The sequence below is a fragment of the Dipodomys spectabilis genome, unplaced genomic scaffold (genome assembly GCF_019054845.1).
Source record: "Dipodomys spectabilis isolate Male_0828 unplaced genomic scaffold, ASM1905484v1 ptg000006l, whole genome shotgun sequence".
Taxonomy (NCBI): Eukaryota; Metazoa; Chordata; class Mammalia; order Rodentia; family Heteromyidae; genus Dipodomys; species Dipodomys spectabilis.
In genome coordinates this window covers 12208117-12226394 of record NW_024870683.1, presented here as the reverse complement: position 1 = coordinate 12226394, position 18278 = coordinate 12208117, and the positions used below count along the sequence as shown (strand labels likewise).

At 43.1% G+C, this 18278-nt stretch overlaps 2 protein-coding genes across 6 annotated transcripts in view; one reads left to right on the top strand and one right to left on the bottom strand.

The window, feature by feature from the left end:
* Tex10 (testis expressed 10) overlaps positions 1-7398 on the top strand; it is a 43719-nt gene extending 36321 nt beyond the window's left edge. For both annotated transcript variants that reach the window (XM_042695303.1, XM_042695298.1), the window contains 3 exons: positions 1494-1675; positions 5484-5694; positions 7177-7398. In XM_042695303.1, coding sequence (XP_042551237.1) covers positions 1494-1675; positions 5484-5694; positions 7177-7290 — 507 coding nt within the window. In that variant the 3' untranslated portion in view covers positions 7291-7398. The remainder of the gene's footprint in view (positions 1-1493; positions 1676-5483; positions 5695-7176) is intronic.
* The window catches only part of Invs (inversin), a 104140-nt gene continuing 93164 nt past the window's right edge, over positions 7303-18278 (bottom strand). For 3 of the 4 annotated variants that reach the window (XM_042695286.1, XM_042695287.1, XM_042695288.1), the window contains 4 exons: positions 16981-17686; positions 12902-13131; positions 11757-11831; positions 7303-8711 (listed from right to left, as the gene is read on the bottom strand). In XM_042695286.1, the coding sequence (XP_042551220.1) occupies positions 8608-8711; positions 11757-11831; positions 12902-13131; positions 16981-17686 (1115 nt within the window). In that variant the 3' untranslated portion in view covers positions 7303-8607. The remainder of the gene's footprint in view (positions 8712-11756; positions 11832-12901; positions 13132-16980; positions 17687-18278) is intronic. The other variant, XM_042695289.1, reaches the window with a different exon arrangement.

The window sequence follows — 18278 nt, the reverse complement described above, 5'->3', positions numbered from 1 at the left end:
TGTGTGTGTGTGTGGGCACATCTAGAACCTTCCCTCCCTTTTTTGTGTGTATTGGCCTGGGCATTGTCCCTGAGCTGTTTTTTGCTGAAGGCCAGCACTCTACCAACTTGAGCTACTTCTTGCTTTTTGGTTGTTAATTGGAGATAATTGTCTCTCTCTCTCTCTCTTTTTTTTTGTTGGTCCTGGGGCCTGAACTCTGGGCCTGGGTGCTGTCCCTCAGCTCTTCAGCTCAAGGCTAGCGCTCTACCACTGAGCCACAGCACCACTTCCAGCTTTTTCTGCTTATGTGGTGCAGAGGAATTGAACCCAGGGCCTTGTGCATGCAAGGCAAGCACTCTACCACTGAACCACCTTCCCAGCCCCTGGAGATAATTTATGTCTCACGGACTTTGTTGCCTGGGCTTGCTTTGAACCAACATTCTCAGATCTCGGCTTCTTGAGATCTAAGGTGTGAGCCACTGGCACCTGGCTAGAACCCTTTTTTTCTCTTGAGTAGGAAGAAAGTACTTAGAATATGTAGTACTCTTTTTCTCCTTACTATCCAACTTTTACTTCTTAACCCCTGCATCATGAAAAATGCCCACTTTTTAAAATCTATCCAGTCCAAAGATTTACATTTAATTACATTGTTTATTCTAGTAAGAGATGAACATGCCAACTAGTCTTGACTACTTGAGAAAGTTTGATGTAGGAAGTGGGGATTTGGGGATTTGCAGTCCTTTAGAATTAATCAGTAGTTTCCAGGAGATTCAGATTGTTTATGTACACTTACAAGTTAGACTTGACCTTAATGACAGCACACACAGTTCAGTCTAGATGAATGAACATACCATAATGGCCATTATCTGGCATTCCAGTGTTTCTTGGCAGTTAGCAATGTAGTGTTAAATATAGTATCTCCTAGCAACGGGAATAGAGGAAATATTTTCCTTATTTATATCTAAATGACTATTGGAAGGTCAAAGGATGGCTAAATGTAAAATGAATTCTGTGTTTAATGACCAGGATGGAGATGGTACCTGCTATTGGTTTTCTAGTCTGAATAGTTTAAAAACTTTGACTGTTGGTATTAGTTTCTTCAATTGCATGAAGTAATCCTTAAATCATGTTATTCCTGATCAATCATAGAAATTTTAATATCTGGATAGTTTAATTTTGGTAATGAAGGCAGTGGATGGAATTCAAAGTATTTCTTGGACTGGGTCTATGGCTCAGAGGAAGAACACTTACTTAGCATATGTGAGGCTGAGTTCGGTCTCCAGTGTAAAAAATAGAAAATACATTTCTTGAATTGGCATGTTTTGAAGTAATTTATTTTGGGAATTAAATTTTCATAGGAAAATAGGAATTAAAACTGTGGTGGGTGGCATGTATTATGTATGCTGGTTTTAAGTAGAATGGCTAATATAGTTAAATCCAGTTACCAAGTTTGGAATCTTTGGGGAATAAGTACTTATGAAGAGGTAATTAATCACATTTTTCTCTCTGCTCAGGTTGGGTTGACTGTAGTACCGGACAGCACAGTTGGCTGTGTGTTTGGTGTTCTCTGTAAGCTCCTGGATCATACGTGTGTAGTTAGTGAATCTCTGCTGCCATTTTTGGCTTCTTGTTGCTACAGTCTTCTTTATTTTCTGCTTACTCTAGAGAAAGGGGAAGCAGAACACCTAAAAAAGAGGTAATAGTTTATTGTTCAACCTTATTTTTTCTTTCTGTTCTTTATAATAATAAGTAAATATATAAGAGTAGAACAGAATTGGATTCTGAAGTATTGTGAATTCTCTTTCAGAGTTTGTGCAAACCCTGTTCTAGCCTATTCCTTGTTACTTTATAAATTGTCTTTGTTACAGTGAGAATTTTGTTTTCCTTTAAACTACAAATTTGAAAAGTTAGATGGCATTATATGTCTTGAGAACTTTCTCAGTTCTTCCCTTAAGAGATATAATCCTTTATACATAGCTTTGGGTTTCATGAGTGCTATAAGAAAATGTTTGTTACCATGTTTATGTTCTTGCTGGCCTTATTTGTTTTGAGATAAGGTTTTACTATATAGCACAGTACCTCAATACTAGGACTACAAACATACCATTTTACAATGCCTAGACCTATTTGTTCTTTACCTTTTAAATTATGTATTAATTGTATAAAATGCTTTATTATTTAAACATTTTTTTTGTTGTGGTTTTTGCCAGTCCTGGGGCTTGAACGCAGGGCCCTGAGCACTGTCGCTAATGCTTCTTTTTGCTCAAGGCTAGCACTCTACCTCTTGAGCTACAGCGCCATTTCCGGCCTTTTCTGTTTATGTGGTGCTGAGGAATCAAACCCAGGGCCTCATGCATGGGAGGCAAGCACTCTACCACTGACCAACCTTTCCAGCCCTATAAAATGTTGTAGAAGAGTAATTATAAGCCCAACATTCATGAAACCAATTCCCATGTTACGAATAGACTATCTTCAGTATATACATTCTTCATATATTCTTAGTTAGTTCTCATTTACCCTGTACTTTACTCACATTTATGATGATAACTTTCTTGCCTTAAAAAAAAATTGGGGGGGGGGGGGCTGGGAAGGTGGCTCAGTGGTAGAGCGTTTGCTTTGCATGCCTGAGGCCCTGGGTTTGATTCCTCAGCACCACATAAGCAAAAAGAAAAAAGCCGGAAGTGGCGCTGTGGCTCAAGTGATAGAGTGCTAGCCTTGGGCTGAAGAGCTGAGGGACAGCGCCCAAGCCCAGAGTTCAGGCCCCACGACCGGACACTCCCCCCCCCCCCCCCCCCCAAATGGGGGGGGCTGGGAAGGTGGCTCAGTGGTAGGTAGAGCACTTGCCTTGCATGCATGAGGCCCTGGGTTCAATTCCTCAGCACCACATAAGCAAAAAAGAAAAAAGCCGGAAGTGGCTCAAGTGGTAGAGTGCTAGCCTTGAACTGAAGAGCTGAGGGACAGCGCCCAGGTCCGGCCCAGAGTTCAGGCCCCATGACCGGACCCCCCTCCAAAAAAAAAAAAAAAAAAGGAAAGGGTTTTAGCCAGGCACCACTGTCACATTTCTATATCCTAGCTACTCATAAGGCTGCGGCTGAGGCTCTCCATTCAAAGCCACTGTGTGCAGGAAGGCCATGAGATTCTACCTTCAAATTTGTGGACTTTCTCAGTATCTATGTGATTGATTCATGGTTCATTTAGTTGTAAATACACTAAAATTAGATACATTTTGAAACTAGATTTGATGGTATTTTTCCTAAGCATCACCAACCAGTCTAATAGGTCAAGAATAGCTTCATAAATTGTAAGAAACTTTTTATAAAGAGTTCTAAAGATTTTATAATATCTCTATTTATGAACAGTGTATATTACTGTTTTTCTCTGTGCTATATAGCAACATGTTGGTCAGTGAAGAATGCATGTAGAATAATGGTCCTATAACTAATTGAGATGAAAAATTTCTATCATCTAGTAATTTTGTGGCCATTGTAACACCACAGTTCAACACATTACTCACGCTGGTGGTAGTGGTGGTGGTGGTAGTGTGAGCATATTGAATGATTGAGTTAGGGCCTTGCTGTGTAGCTCAGTCTAGCACCAAGCTTAAAATCCTCTGCCTCAGTCTCCCTATAGTACATAATCCTTGGTCCTGATAATAGATGACTATTACTGGTTTATATATAGTTATTGTACCATAACTTGTAATCACTAGTATTTTATCGCTACTTATAAAAAATTTAAATGAGCAGCCTCATACCTTTCTTTCTTTTGGGGGGGGGGGGAGGGGGGTCTGGTCGTGGGGCCTGAACGCTGGGCCTGGGCGCTGTCCCTCAGCTCTTCAGCTGTAGACTAGCGCTCTGCCTCTTGAGCCTCAGCCCCACTTCTGGCTGAGGAGTTGAACTCAGGGCCTCATGCATGCAAGGCAAGCGCTCTACCACTGAGCCACCTTCCCAGCCCCCTCATACCTTTCTTGTTTACTGTGTCTCATGATCCATCAAGAGGCAGTGCTGGAACCAGTGATGGTTCCATACCCTTAGGTTTGTGTAAATGCACTATGGCTGTTTGGAGAACCACAAAATTGCCTAGTGACAAAGTCATCAAATGTATTAAATGCCACATCTACTGTATATTGGATCATTATAGAAGTACTTTGTAAAATCCCAAGAGATACATATTAGAAATCCAACAGGAACCAAATTAGCTTATTCTTTTTCTTTCCATCAAGATTAAATAGTATATATGCCTTTGCCTCAATTTAACTATGTCTGCAAGCCTTCCTTTCTCTTTTCTCCCTTCATGGCTATTCTGAGTCTGCCTCTGCTTCCGTCAACAGAATAAAGACCCTTAGAAAAGAATATTCTAAGCCAGGTATGGTGGCTCATGCCGGTAATCCTAGTGACTCAGGAGGCCGAGATCTGAGGATCACGGTTTAAAACCAGCCTGGGGAGGAAAGTCCTTAAGACTCTTTATCTCTAGTTAACCACCAGAAAACCAGAAGTGGCACTGTGGCTCAAGTGGTAGAGCACTAGCCTTGAGCTGAAGAGCTCAGGGACAGCACAATTAGACCCAAAGTTCAAGCCCCACGACTGAACCAAAAAAAAAAAAAAAAAAATTCTACTTGGTCCAGAATGAATTCATTTATTCACCTCATGTTATTTTACTGTAGGTGGAGCCAGAGAAGTTGGTCACTGTGTAAAAGGGCTACTCAGTCTAGATTCTAGACTTGGGTAATCAGGTTCTTTTAGAAAAATGTGGGCTTGCTGTATGCTCATAGTACAGAAACTGCAACAGATTAAGATGGGAGCCGTTAGCAGCTTCTGGACTCTCCTCCATCCAGATGGCTATTGCTCCATTTGATTAATACTCTTGTAGAATGAGGTTGTTTGGCAAGTGTCAAATTTACCTTTCTCTGCCATATAAACATTGTTCACGCCTCTATAGAGACTCCCAAGAGAATGTCTTTTTTTTAGATTTGTTCTTTCTGGGCTATTAAGACCAAGTATTGCAGACACAATTCTTATTAGCTACTTCCTGAAATTTGTTTGGGTCCTTGGTGTTTTTCTCTTTGGAGATTTGCTTTAAGCCATTAAAAGAGTTCAGAAACCAGGTCATGAGCTTAAGTTTTTATGAATTTTTTTAACCAGTTGGATATTCTTATTCTTTTGATACCTTTTATGTTGTATAATATAGTATCCAATCCTGGATAACGAGGCTGTGTATGTGTAGATCATTGTGTTTTCTGGCTACCTCTGTGTTACCTGTGATCACTAGGGCTTTAAGAATGTTTTGCAACCCCCTGGAAAGTGCTAGTTGTTAGGCTTCCTGGAACCCATAAAATGGGGAGAGAGCATTGGATTTCCTTTAGTTCTGATGAAACCCATTCTTACTATGTTTTATGAATACTTTATTAGGACACGTGTTTTAAAAGGTTTAGTTTGGGGGATGTAGAAAGGATCCTTATCCAGTGTGTGTGTCACTTCATTAACTTTTGGTCTCTGTTATTATAGGGATAAACTGTGGGGAGTCTGTGTCTCCATCCTGGCTCTCGTTCCTGGAGTGCTCAAATTGATGCTGCAGAGCCTGCGGGTGAACAGAGTTGGGCCTGAGGAGCTGCATGTTGTAGGGCAGATGCTTCGTCTGTTGCTTCAGCACGCACCACTCAGGACTCAAATGTTAAACAATGCTGTGCTGGTGCAGCAGATCATTAAGAATATCACGGTAAGAAGCAGGGGCTAAGTGCTTTATACTGAGGAATGGGTTCATGGGAAGGCTGAGGGGAGCATGCTGTTGAGAGGGTGTGAATGGACTGGCTTCAGCCCCGCTTGGTGACTTCTCAGTGCTTCCCCTGCTGTTCAGCACCTGACCAAGTTTTTAAAAACCCTTAAAATTCTCAAAACAACATAAAGGTAGTACCAGGCACTGGTAAAAGGTATATGTAGCAGCATTATTCCTATCTGGACTGTGGTCAGATTCTGTTGATTAACTGTGATAGCTTGGCAGTTCCCCTCTCTCTCCCTTTATGTATCCAAACTTGTTTTCCTCTGTAAAAATGGAAATAGTGCCATTTTTGCATGCCTTTGGGGTTTAGGAACCATTAAATGAAATTATAGCGTACCTGACATTTATTAAGTGCCACCTAAATTCTGTCATTAAGGAAAAAAAATTAACAGGACTAACTTCCAGATAATTCCTAATTGCTTCAGTGGACAGTGAGACATCAGAAGTTTGGGTTTCAGCTTTGCCTTCTGGGTGGCTCTCTGCATTTGCTAGGACTATTTAACTATCTAGAATGTTAACTTTGGTTGTCTAAGATTCTTTGGTGGTTTTGGTTGGGAGATAAATGTTTTGTATAGCTGTTGAGGGATTCATTCATTGAAATATGTATTTTGCACCAATAGTCTTTATATACATATCACATAGGTGCTATCCTGCATTTCCAGTGTAGTCTTTGTACAAGTAGTGGACAATGGTAGTGGAATAATTCAAAAACAGTAAAAGGAGCCGGGCACTGGTGGCTCATGCCTGTAATCCTAGCTACTCAGGAGGCTGAGATCTGAGAATCACGGTTCAAAGCCAGCCCAGGCAGGAAAGCCAGTGAGACTCTTCTGTCCAATAAACCACTAGAAAACCGGAAGTGGCATTGTAGCTCAAGCGGTAGAGCGTTAGCCTTGAGCTGAAGAGCTGAGGGACAGTGCCCAAGCCCAGAGTTCAAGTCCCATGACCAACAAAAACAAACAAGCAAAAAAAAAAAAAAAAAAAAAAAAACCAGTAAAAGGGAAGAAAAGTATAATCTTGGATTATTTTTGCCAGATTGAAGAATTTGCCTAGATAAGACATTAACAGAATTGTTAGTGGGTCTTGTAGAATTATTCTCAGTTGATGTTTATGTGAAGGTCATGAATTACTAGAATGCCAAGGAGAAGGGACCAGAGATTTAGGAATGTAGGAAATTTCAGTTACATGTAGTAAGGAAAAGTCTGACAAGAAACAAGCCACACTTACACATATAACAGGGAAATTTCATTGTGGCAATTCCTAATTAATAGTTCTCTTGTTCTGAGCAGTCTTCCCTTTCTGAGCAGTGGTTTATACATTGGGATACTGTTGTTTGGGCTTTGAAAAGTGGGTAGATGTGAAAACTATTGTCACATGACAGAGTGATTTTGGTACAATTTTTAAATTACTTGTCTTTCTCCACAGACCTTGAAGAGTGGCAGTGTTCAGGAGCAGTGGCTCACAGACCTGCATTACTGCTTCAGCGTGTACATCACTGGGCATCCCCAGGGCCCCAATGCATTGAGTGCAGTGTATTGATAAGGCACTGTGTTACTTATTGGAAACTGTTTATTCATAATCTATCTTATTTTGAAGAGGGACTGATGTAGTAGATGTTTGTCATTAAAGCTAAACTTACAAAAAGTTCTTCATGGACCTTCCTTTGCATGGAAGTGGGGAATATAACACTTGGGAATACCTACTAAAGCTCAGGCTGTTCTGGACTAATATAGATACATGGTTACTGGTGTCAGTGCATTTTACATTTCATAGGAGTGATGTATTTACAAAATATTGAATGGTTCTACGGTACCTTATCTTACATACCAACAAATAGCTGAATCTTCGTGATTCTATCAAGCTAAGCCTCGCAGTATTTTCATATTTTCAATATTACTATTAAACTAAAAGTGAAGGCAGTTAACATTTGCAAATATTTTATTGCTTCCTGCCTCTTGGTGTTAGCCATAGGAATGGCATGTGGAAGTAAAAAATGTGTGATCTTGATATTGCTGTTTGTGCTTTTTTGTCTATTCCTATAGCAGCCGCCTCACCCTTAGGAAAGTGTGAAAAGCCTGTTTTATTTAAACCAGGCTTTCTTTCAGTGCTAAAATGTGTGTAGTGTTCCCTGCCAGTAGGAATGGCATTTTGAGACCTCTCATCTTTGCAAGTGGTCAGGAAACACAGGAGGATGTTGAGCCTGCTTTGGCACCTTGCTTTGTGAGTACAGACCCTACCTTACTGACTTTGATATGACATGGCTGTTCTGAGCAGGAAGAATACTATACAGAGAGGACATGGCTGTGACCTGGGAAAACCTAAGGAATCAAAGGAATGTACTTATGGTCTTACGTACAGTTTCTAAATGGAAACACTGCTCATGATTTTTGTCCAGAATTTAAGCTGATAAGGATCGAGTAGCAGCGTAGATATGGCATCTCATTGCAGGGAGGGAATGAGCTGAAGGTGGCTGCTTCTCTCGTTTTGGTTGATCACTTGAGCCAGCAAACCACGTCTCTGCCAGCTTACTGTCAGAAAGCCCACCACTCCTTGAGTGCTCATGTTCTTCGTTTTATGTTACCATTCATTATCAGTTCTCATTTCCAGGCACACTGACTGAGGTGAAAGCACCAGCCACGAGCACAGTCTACTCCGTCCTGTCAGTGCAGCTGAGATGATTTAGAAACAGTACTGTGTAAAAGCAGAGGAGTAGGGCCGACATTTTCTTCTAGTTATTAGCACATTTTCAGGGTGATAAGGCTTTAGGTTTGGATACTAAAGCTTTGCCAAGATGCAAAAGATTTCATAGAAAATGAGGCTTTTGTACTGATGCTTCCAGTCTTCCTCCACAGGCAGTCAAAGCTTTGGTTTGTTTTTTGATTGAGTAGCCGATTGCAGGTTATAGGAAAAGTTCTTTGATTTTTTACTGCTCTCGAGATGAATACACTGCAAGTTGCTCACTGTTAAAAACAATACCAGATGGATAATCAGGTTATTCATTTTAATGCTGAAGGGAAGAGTCCTAGGTAGTGAATAAAAAGGATTTAGTTTTGGGCTCTTTGGAGCCAAGGCAGGTGAGGAGACAGTTTAGAGGCTAAATGACTTTAATAGCCTTGTATTTTTCTTTATTTCATTCTGCCTAAATAACTAAAGAACTATCTTTATCTGCATGACTCTCATATATAAATTTTTTTTTGTTAGTCATGGGGCTTGACCTCAGTGCCTGAGCTCTCTTTGCTCAAGGCTAGTGTTCTACCACTTTGAGCCACAGTGCCACTTCCTCATATAAATCTTTTAATTTCCCTGTATGCAACATTTTTTGCCATCGTCTGCTCCAGCAAATAGGTTTGTTTCAAATCTGCAGTGCCTGAAGGATGATAGGCTGATAGGAACCTCAAACTTAAGTTGGATTTGTGAGGGGTTTTAATGACCTTGAAAAACATTTGGATATTAGAGTCAGAAAACAGTGCCTCCAGGCGCCATTGGCTCATGCCTGTAATCCTAACTACTCAGGAGGTTGAGATCTGAGATCTCCTGTTCAAAGCCAACCCCGGCAGTCCTGCCCGACTGCCAGTCCTGCCCGACTGCCCGTGAGATTCTTATCTTCAGTAATCCACTGGTAGAGCACTGGCCTTGGGCTGAAGAGCTGAGGGACAGCGCCCAGGCCCAGAGTTCAAGCCCCATGACTGATGGGAAAACAAACAAAACAGTGCCAAGGGGGACATTGAGGTCTCACATAGCCAGGAGACCTTGATGAAGCCACACTGTTAAAATTAGCTCCTAACTTTCTGTTGAAAATAGTTTTAAACTGTTTGAAAAGTCTTAAACAGTAACAACATGCCTTAATTATTCTGTCATGATTTTAAAATGAACTACGACTTTTAGGATCTGGGCATCTTTTTGGCCGCCTGCACTTTTTTGGGGGTGGGGGGAAAGCAGTCCTGGGGCATGATCTCAGGGCCTAGGCACTGACCCTGAGCTTCTTTTGCTCAAGGCTAGCACTCTACCACTTTAGCCATAGTGCCACTTCTGGCCTTTACTGTTATGTGGTACTGAGGAATCATACCCAGGGCTTCATGCATGCTAAGGCAAGCCCTCCACCACTAACCTACATTCCCAGCTCCCCTCCCCCCCCCCCCCCCCCCTTTTTTTTTTTTGGTCATGGATCTTGAACTCTGGGCCTGGGCGCTGTCCCAGCTCTTCAGTTCAAGGCTAGTGCTCTACCACTTGAGCCACAGCACCACTTCCGGTTTTCTAGTGGTTAATTGGAAATAAAGAGTCTCAGGGACTTTCTTGCCCAGGCTGGATTTCAACCACAAGCTTCAGATCTCAGCCTCTTGAGTAGCTATAAGAGTGAGCCACTGGTGCCCAGCTTCAGCCCCTATGTTGACTTTTTCTTTGGGATAGGTGTAGAAGACAGCAGAGCAACATTTTGAAAGGGGGTAGATGAGCTCTGAAGCCATAGGAAGATATCTATCCATGTTGGAGAGAGGAAGCAGTAATGTTCATGAATATTTAAATGTCTACAAATGTCTAAAACTAGAACACAAGTCAGAAATTCCCTAACCCCCAAAAAAGAACTTTTTGATTTTAAGCCAGTCAGAAATGTGTGTAGGAAACGTGATGCTTGCTCATGTGAAGTCCTAAGAAAACATTATTTCTTTGAATTCATTTACTCTTCCTAAAAACCTTTTGAGCTGCTAAACACCCTGGTTTTTAAGGATTCTGGATTATTCTCTTCACACTGAAAAATGATCAGATTTCTGACTTATACTGATATCTAAATGACACTTCTTTGTTAGTTTACATCTGACAATTCAGTTTTTGAAATATTCTTAACTCAATCAAGTATAAGTTAGGTCTTTTTACATTGAATTTTGGGCCTAGTTCCTTTGAAAGTTTGTAACTGTCTTCACCACTCCCTGATTATCCTGCTTGTGTAACATGAGCTTACCCAACTCTAATTAAAGATTTGGCAGTAACTCCTTTGCCCCCCACCTCCACGTTTTCCCCTTATCAAAAACTGAATGTTAAAGTTCATGCTGACAGTCACTGTTCATCTTCCCAGCTGCTCTCGTTCCTGCAGGTTGACTGGATCAAGGTGGGTGGGGGAGCATGTTGCCATAGCCACCTGTGAGCTACACTGGACCTGGCATTAGCTGCTGACAGCACTGAACTTATCATCCACTTTTAATGCTGGCATGAAAGAAGGGGCCCTGAGTAAAACTCACAAGTCTTATAGCTGAAGAGAGACAGACCTGAGCCGCTGTGTACTGCTTTTGCCCAAGCAGAATGTGCTCTCAGCTTTCTGTTTATGGTGCTCTTCCATGTTTGGTAAGCAAGCGCCAAAATGAGACAAGGATTCCTAACACATTCCTTGAAAAAAGCCTTTTCATTTTTTAAAGTGAGGAAGCATGTAAATAATATCCACCATCTTTTGTTTCTCTAGAGGTAATGTTAACTATAGCTTTTAGTGATAATAAAAAGTTACTGCTTCTGGGCTGGGATGTAACTCAGTGGCAAAGTGCTTGCCTAGCAAGTGCAACGTCCTGGGTTCGATCCCCAGTACCAAAAAAGAAAAGACCAAAAAAAAATACATTAAAAAAAAAAAGTTACTGCTTCTTATGGAGATAGATATTGACAGCAGTAATCCCGTGAAAGGAGAATTAAAAACATGCATACTTGTGCCAGACACTGGTGGCTCTTGCCTATAATCCTAGCTCCTCAGGACAGATCTGAAGATTGTTAAAGCCAGTCAGGGCAGAAATGCCCATGAGACTCCAGTTAACCACAAAAAGCTAGAAGTGAAACTGTGGCTCAAGTAATAGAATGTACAAGTCAGGTTCAAGCCCCAGAACCAGCAAAAAAAGCATAAACAAAACATGCATACTTGAAACAGAAACAGATGGCCATGGGAAACCCTGGCCATCTCTGATCTATTGACAGAAAAGGAAAGCCCAATGTTCTCTCCATCTGCCTTGCTGGTGCAGCAATGACTTTCTTACCTGAATTCAGCTGCAGCACAGGAGGGGCTTTTGAAGGCCTTGTGGGATGATAGACTTTCCCTTCTTGAGAACAACCTGAAACCAACCAACAATAGTAGTTACCATCTATGGCCAGTGACAGCTGTAGTCTAACCAGGTTTCGATTCCTTATTGGGGTGGGCATGGGGCTTGCAGGTAGGTATCTGCTGAGATAAATTAAGCTGATGTAGAAGTATGGTTTCAGAATATCTCTTACCTCAAATGCTTAGGACCAGATATGTTTCAGTTTTTTGGATTTCACAAAGGCTTTATTGCCTGGTCATTGCTAATCCAATAAAGCTGAAATACTCCAGTCTGAAACTTTGACCTCAACATGTTGACGCAGAGATTGTGTCCTAAGGATGTTGCTCCCTGAACTGCAGATCTTTCTAAAGGTGCTCTGGCTCAACTATTTTCTATTTGAGAACTAGCAAGGCTTGTGTGTGTGTGTTTGGATAGGCTCCTTCCTATGTGTGTGTGTGTGGGGGGGGCTCCTTCCAGTGTGTGTGTGTGTGTGTGTGTGTGTTTGGATAGGCTCCTTCCTGTGTGTGTGTGTGGGCTCCTTCCAGTGTGTGTGTGTGTGTGTGTTTGGATAGGCTCCTTCCTGTGTGTGTGTGTGTGTGTGTGTGTGTGTGTGTGTGTGTGTGTGGATAGGCTCTTCCAGAGCTGGAAATAACTTGAGTTTGCAGCAATTTATCTGCTAAATAAGTATTTACTGAAGTACTGAGTTACAGACTGACTCTACCATATGTAATTAAACCTATACTGTCCTAGCAGAGGAAAGGTCAAAATGAGACTTGAAATATATAGTTGGCCACATAAGGACACACAAGCAGGTGTCTGCAGGGGTTTAAATTGTGAAACTCTTGTCTCTCTGTCTTGGACCTAGCAAAGAACCTCTTGACTTTTCACTAAAATGCTTTCTGGGCTGAAATGCTAGATTTCTCATGAAATGAATTCAGACCCAGAATTCATGAAAAGGAGGCATTAAGTTGGGTGCTGAACATCCTCCTGGTGCTTGGAAGTTGAATAAGGAAGCCTTTTAACTCTGAATGGAGGGTTGCCTATTTCAGATTCAGATGTGGCAGGACTTTAGTGAACTGCGAAGTGCCTGGGAGAACAGTTACCATAGATTTGCTTCAGCACTGAGTGCTTGGTAAGCTTTGTGCCTGAGGTGCTTTTCGCGAGACTCTTGGGCATCCTGCGTACTGAGGTGGTCTTTGGGAGCTTCAGTTCCAGTTCCTTCTTCCAAACTTGGATGAGCAATGCTGTGCATACTCGCTTCCATCGGAGCATGTCTTTCCCTCCAAGCTGTTTCATATGCACAAGGTATGACAGGTGCTTCCTGAGCTGGTACCTGGAAGGGTCAGAGGATAGAGGATTTTAAAAGGTCACAATTCTGAGAAAACCAAAATTTCTTCAGATTTCTACAAGCTATAATAGCAATAATTGAACTAGAAAGTTCATTCAAGCTCCCATTCCTAGGAGGCTGTATGTTCTTTTCTCCATCACGAAGTAGTTCTGAACTAGGAAGCAGTTGAGTCCTGGCCCCCAAGGAACACAGACAATGAGATAGGCTGAGGTGGAAACTAATAGTGCATTGTGCCAAGTGCTGCACATGGTATAGAACAGGTGTGAGACCAGCAAGGCTACAGGTCTGCGTACTTGCCAAGGATGCTGTGGATTGTGCTCAGCTTAAGAAACCCAGGCAGAGAGAGGCATTTTAGGCAGCAGAATGGGGGTGTGCAGAGATGTGGGAAAGTAATGCATTGTGATTGTATTTGGGGAGGGAAGGAAGATGCAAGGCTGGGCTACACCAAAGGCCTGCTGAGTTCCAGTAAGCCTCCCGATGACTGAGTCTCCTTGAGGCTGACCATGTGAGGTTCAGAAAGACTGTGCAACTTACGCAGGGTGACATATCAAGAACCAAGAGAAATCATTACTAAAATCTAGTGTGATCTGGCCTAACAGCCAAATGTTGCTCAGGACTTTGGTGTATTCCGTAGAAAAGAATTTAAGAAGCCTGGCATGGTAAATGTTGCATTTTACTGAGATTATTCTGCTGGGAGTTAAGAGTCTGGGATGGGGAAATCAAAGGCCCGGGGAAAGATAGCAATACCTTAGTCTAGTGTGTGAGTTTTATCCCATAGGCACTCCCAAACTTACGGAACATTGTTTTGAATCCTCTAAAGAAGAGCTGCGTCCTTGTTCTCTATCTGTCGCTGTATTAACTACTGTTGGACGACCCACGGGAGCTATAGGGAGCAACAGGCCTGTACCCTCATCAGAATACATCAAACTGAGTTTGCTAAAAACTCCCTCCCTCCTCCTCAAAGGCTGACTGGAGTCAACGGACATGATTCTTTCTTCCTTTCCTGGAGAATGACAAGCTGTAGCATTCTTCAGCTGGACGACCTTTCCAGAAAGCTAACCTTAAGAGAAAAGCTAGAGTGGTGGGACAGTGCTGTTCTGCAACAATTTCCTGTTTGACATGCTGAGCGACTTCCCTGCTTTCTGTGCTTATGATAGAGAACTTACTGGGAGGTTCAGGTATGGGCTGGAGTTGTTAGGAGCTTTAGCTTTTGATGGGCAATCACCCATTGAATGATTGCAGTACCTTGTTTGTGGAGACTGCATCCTCATCAGGACAGAGAAAGAATCTCCATTCTCATACAATCCTGTTTTGTGGAGAATTCTAGCATGTTCTTTTAGTGCTTTCACCCTTGGCTCAGGGCTCTTCTTACAATCTAGCATATCCCTGCTTATCTCAGAATATGTGGAAAACTTACAGAAAGGGGACGCCATTTAGTAACAACAAAGTTTCACACAGAAGGTATCCTGGTTGGCTGGTCCAGTATCCACCTTTAATTTTTACATAGTCAAGTCTTGACACAATTTTAAGGTTGTTCCATGTTTCTCAAGCCCAGGGTTCAGCTGCAGCTGCCTTGTGTCATCCTTGGCACATCCCATATAAAGCCAGCCTTTTTTTGGGGGGGGGTGTTCAGTTGTGGTGCTTGAACTCAGGGCCTGGGCGCTGTCCCTGAGCTCTTTTTTGCTCAAGGCTAGCTCTCTACCACTTTGAGCCAGAGTGCCACTTCCAGTTTTCTGGTGGCTAATTGGAAATAGCTCATGGCTGTCTCTGCACAGGCTAGTACGGCCAACTTTTTTTTTGCAGAATCTGGGATCTGAACTTTGCCCTATATCCCATTTCTCACTATTCCTTAGACTGGGGGCGTCAGACATACTGTTCTAGGACAGTGCTTTGGGCTCCTGTGGTTCAAGTGGAGAATGTACTTAAAATACAGCAGGATTAATCATGCCATATCACCAGGTGTGGCAAACGTGGCATCCCACAAGCCCCTTGGGAGTCAGTGGCCTCTGGCCTCGCCACTGCACAGTGGTACAGCTGGAGGGTCCTGCGTAATTGCATCCCAGATGGGTGCCTGGGACTGTGAGCCCACTGTTCTTGGGAGGAATGACTGAAGGCTCATTTGTGATTCTGGATACTTAGTGACAGGATCTGTCAGCTCCTGTCTCTTCAAAAGGAGTCCAAGAACAGACAATCTGAGGGAGACATTCAGTTAGGGCACAGCTGTGGGGCCAGATCAGGTAAACCTTTCTGGCTTTTTTAGATCCAGGTTCCAGCCAAAAATACTTAAAATGTTCCTCTTCAGGGAAACCAGTGCATACCCTGGAGATACTTTCACATCTGTGAGCAATGGCCACTCCCCACAGTGGTGTCAGAGCCAGTGCCTGCCCCAGCTGGTTCTAAATGTTGGTGGTTGATTAATGTCCTCCTGCATGGGGGGAGAATATAGTACCAGTTCCTCAGGGTTATTGTGAGGCCTAGCCCAACAAATGCTATTTGTAGTAGTGGTATTTGATGACGGGAATAATGGTACCTCCTGCTCTGGCAGTTACCTCAGCTTGTGGGCACTATCCAGACCATCCTTCCCTAGCCTACTCTTGGATAAGGAGCTTGAGAGAAAGGCCCTTCAGTGGGAGGTTCAAATGCTGGATCCAGTGTTTTCTCTGAATTGTCCGCCTGTCCAAAACCATGGGACTGGGGCTGGGAAGGTGGCTCAGTGGTAGAGCGCTTGCCTTGCTTGCATGAGGCCTTGGGTTCGATTTCTCAGCACCACATAAGCAGAAAAAGCTGGAAGTGATGCTGTGGCTCAAGTGGTAGAGCACTCACCTTGAGTTGAAGAGCTGAGGGACAGTGCCAAGGCCCAGAGTGCAGGCCCCACAACCAACAAAAAAACAAAACCATGGGACTCCTGTTTTGACGATGTCCTTGTAGTGGCTAGGGCTGAATGCCAGGGCATGTTCTTCAGAGGATAGACAAGCACAAACCAGATGACCCGGCTCCAGAGTATATAGGGTTTGGTGTGAGGTCCTCCCAAGATTCTTTGTTGCTGTGTTCTGCCTGACACCATTGGTGTTCTCTTAGTACATTTCGTTTTTCTTTTTCTCCTGGTAGAGGCCTTGATATTTGGCATATCTGAGCACATGGCTTACTTTATCCCCTATCATTCTCCCTCCTCGGCATGGAGGCCACTGACTCGCCATGGCTCCAGCATTTACTGGGCACTGTCACTAAAGTGAGTCTCCAGTGATTATGTAAGCCCATAAAAACTTGTAGCAAAGGACTGCTCCAGTCCTTCCAGCAGGAACCTGATTACCTTACCGAGGACACAATCCCAGTCTTTTAGGATAGCCTCTAACCCAACTCCCAGCACCTAACCCATATAAATCTGTGTGAGCAGGTTTATATATCAAAATATGAAAATGGAAGGATGTACAGTCCTTTATAGTTTATGAAACCAGATCATCCAGCAGTGTATTGTAAGTACAGGAGAGGTATATCAGTTAAGTCTTGTCTTACATCTAAGGAAACTGAGGGTCAGGGAAACCAAGTGATCTGTCCAAAGTCAAGTAACCAGTTAGACTGACAATGGAGACATTTTCTCTTAGCATATATGCTATGCTATCTTCCTAGGCAAAAACACCTTCCATGTAACTCTGTAAAATAGTAGCAGGTAGAGGTAAGATTTCATGGGTAGGCTCCATCAAATCATCCTTGTTTTGCAACTACTGTAGCAAAAACTGTACTATTGTACAGTTAACCACAGGAACACACCAGCAGGCATAGGATGTGCCGCAGAAAACAACCAAGAGCCAAGGCTGTAGCATTTCCTTATCCTACCTTCTCCAGGCACGCTGGATGATGGTCGCTGCCTGGTTCTTTCTCCGAAACAGCTCTTTCCTGCACCTTTCTCTCTGGATAATCTGCAGGCGGAGCTCTACAGGGAGAAGGTCAATATTCACACTCGGGGCAGAGAGGCGCACCTCCGTCTCCTTAGATTCCTGAATGTCCTCAGACAGGGGAGATGTCCCTGGCTTTCTGGGTTTTGACCTTATCTCTGTGTTCTGGGGCAAGTCTGAATAGATTTCTCCTACAAGCTTTGGTGTAACCTTGCTTTTTGGTGTGCGATGGTGGCGAGGACTCTGCCTCGAACAAACCATCTCCTGTTTGGCTGTGCCAGGCCGACTGGCACCAGCTGGGGAGCACCTTCCTTTGACCTCTTGAGTGCACTTTTTCTGGGGAACACTTCTGGTCTTGGGTGCTGAGTCTTGCCGCCTGCTGGCCTTCCAGTGGCTGTCCTGGGAAAGGCTTGTAGGTGCATGACTAGGGTCCTTTCCTTTCTCTTCAGGCCCAGCCGCCCTGACAGTGCTGGTGGGGGAAAGTGCCTTCACCATGTCTTTCCTCTTCTCACGCCACTGCTCGCCAGCTGTCTGACCTCTGCACCTCTCCCCAGAGGAGACTCTTCGACGCCGCTCTCCCCCATGGCCTTCTCTGGCTCTGGCATGGACACAGGCAGAGCAGCCTTTAGAATGTTCCTTGGATGTTTCTTGGGGAAACAAAAGAAAAAAGGAAATGATATTTATTGTCTAAAACTTGCAGAGTAAGGTAATAATTCTCATTTGCTCGTATAAAATATAAGGTATTCAGACTTCCTGTTGCCATGATCATAGTGGCAATTATGACCAGGAAAACCTGCTCAACTTCTCTTCCTAGCAGTGTGATAGGTTAGATAATCCAAAAGCTTTTACTCTGCCAGTGCCTAGAAATGTTGACTAAAATATTATGAACATCTTGGGAAGCACCATCATGCCTTCCAGATAATGTAGGAAATTGCTGGATGCCAAAAGCAAATAAAAAGCAGAAAATCTAATCAATGAGTATCTAACCTAACCTAGCTCCTGTTAGGCGAGTAGTCGTGAAGTATCCTCACTAAGTATCTGATTGTGGCTGGGTACCAGAAGCTCACACCTGTAATCAGGGAAGCCCATCGGACTATCTCTAAAATAACTAGCAAAAATCCAGGCTGGAGGTATGGCCCACATGATAGAGACTTGGCTGAGGAAGTGTAAAGCTGAGTTCAGATCTCAGTACCACCAAAAAAGATCTGACTTTTTAGTCTCCAGGTAAGAATAGCAATG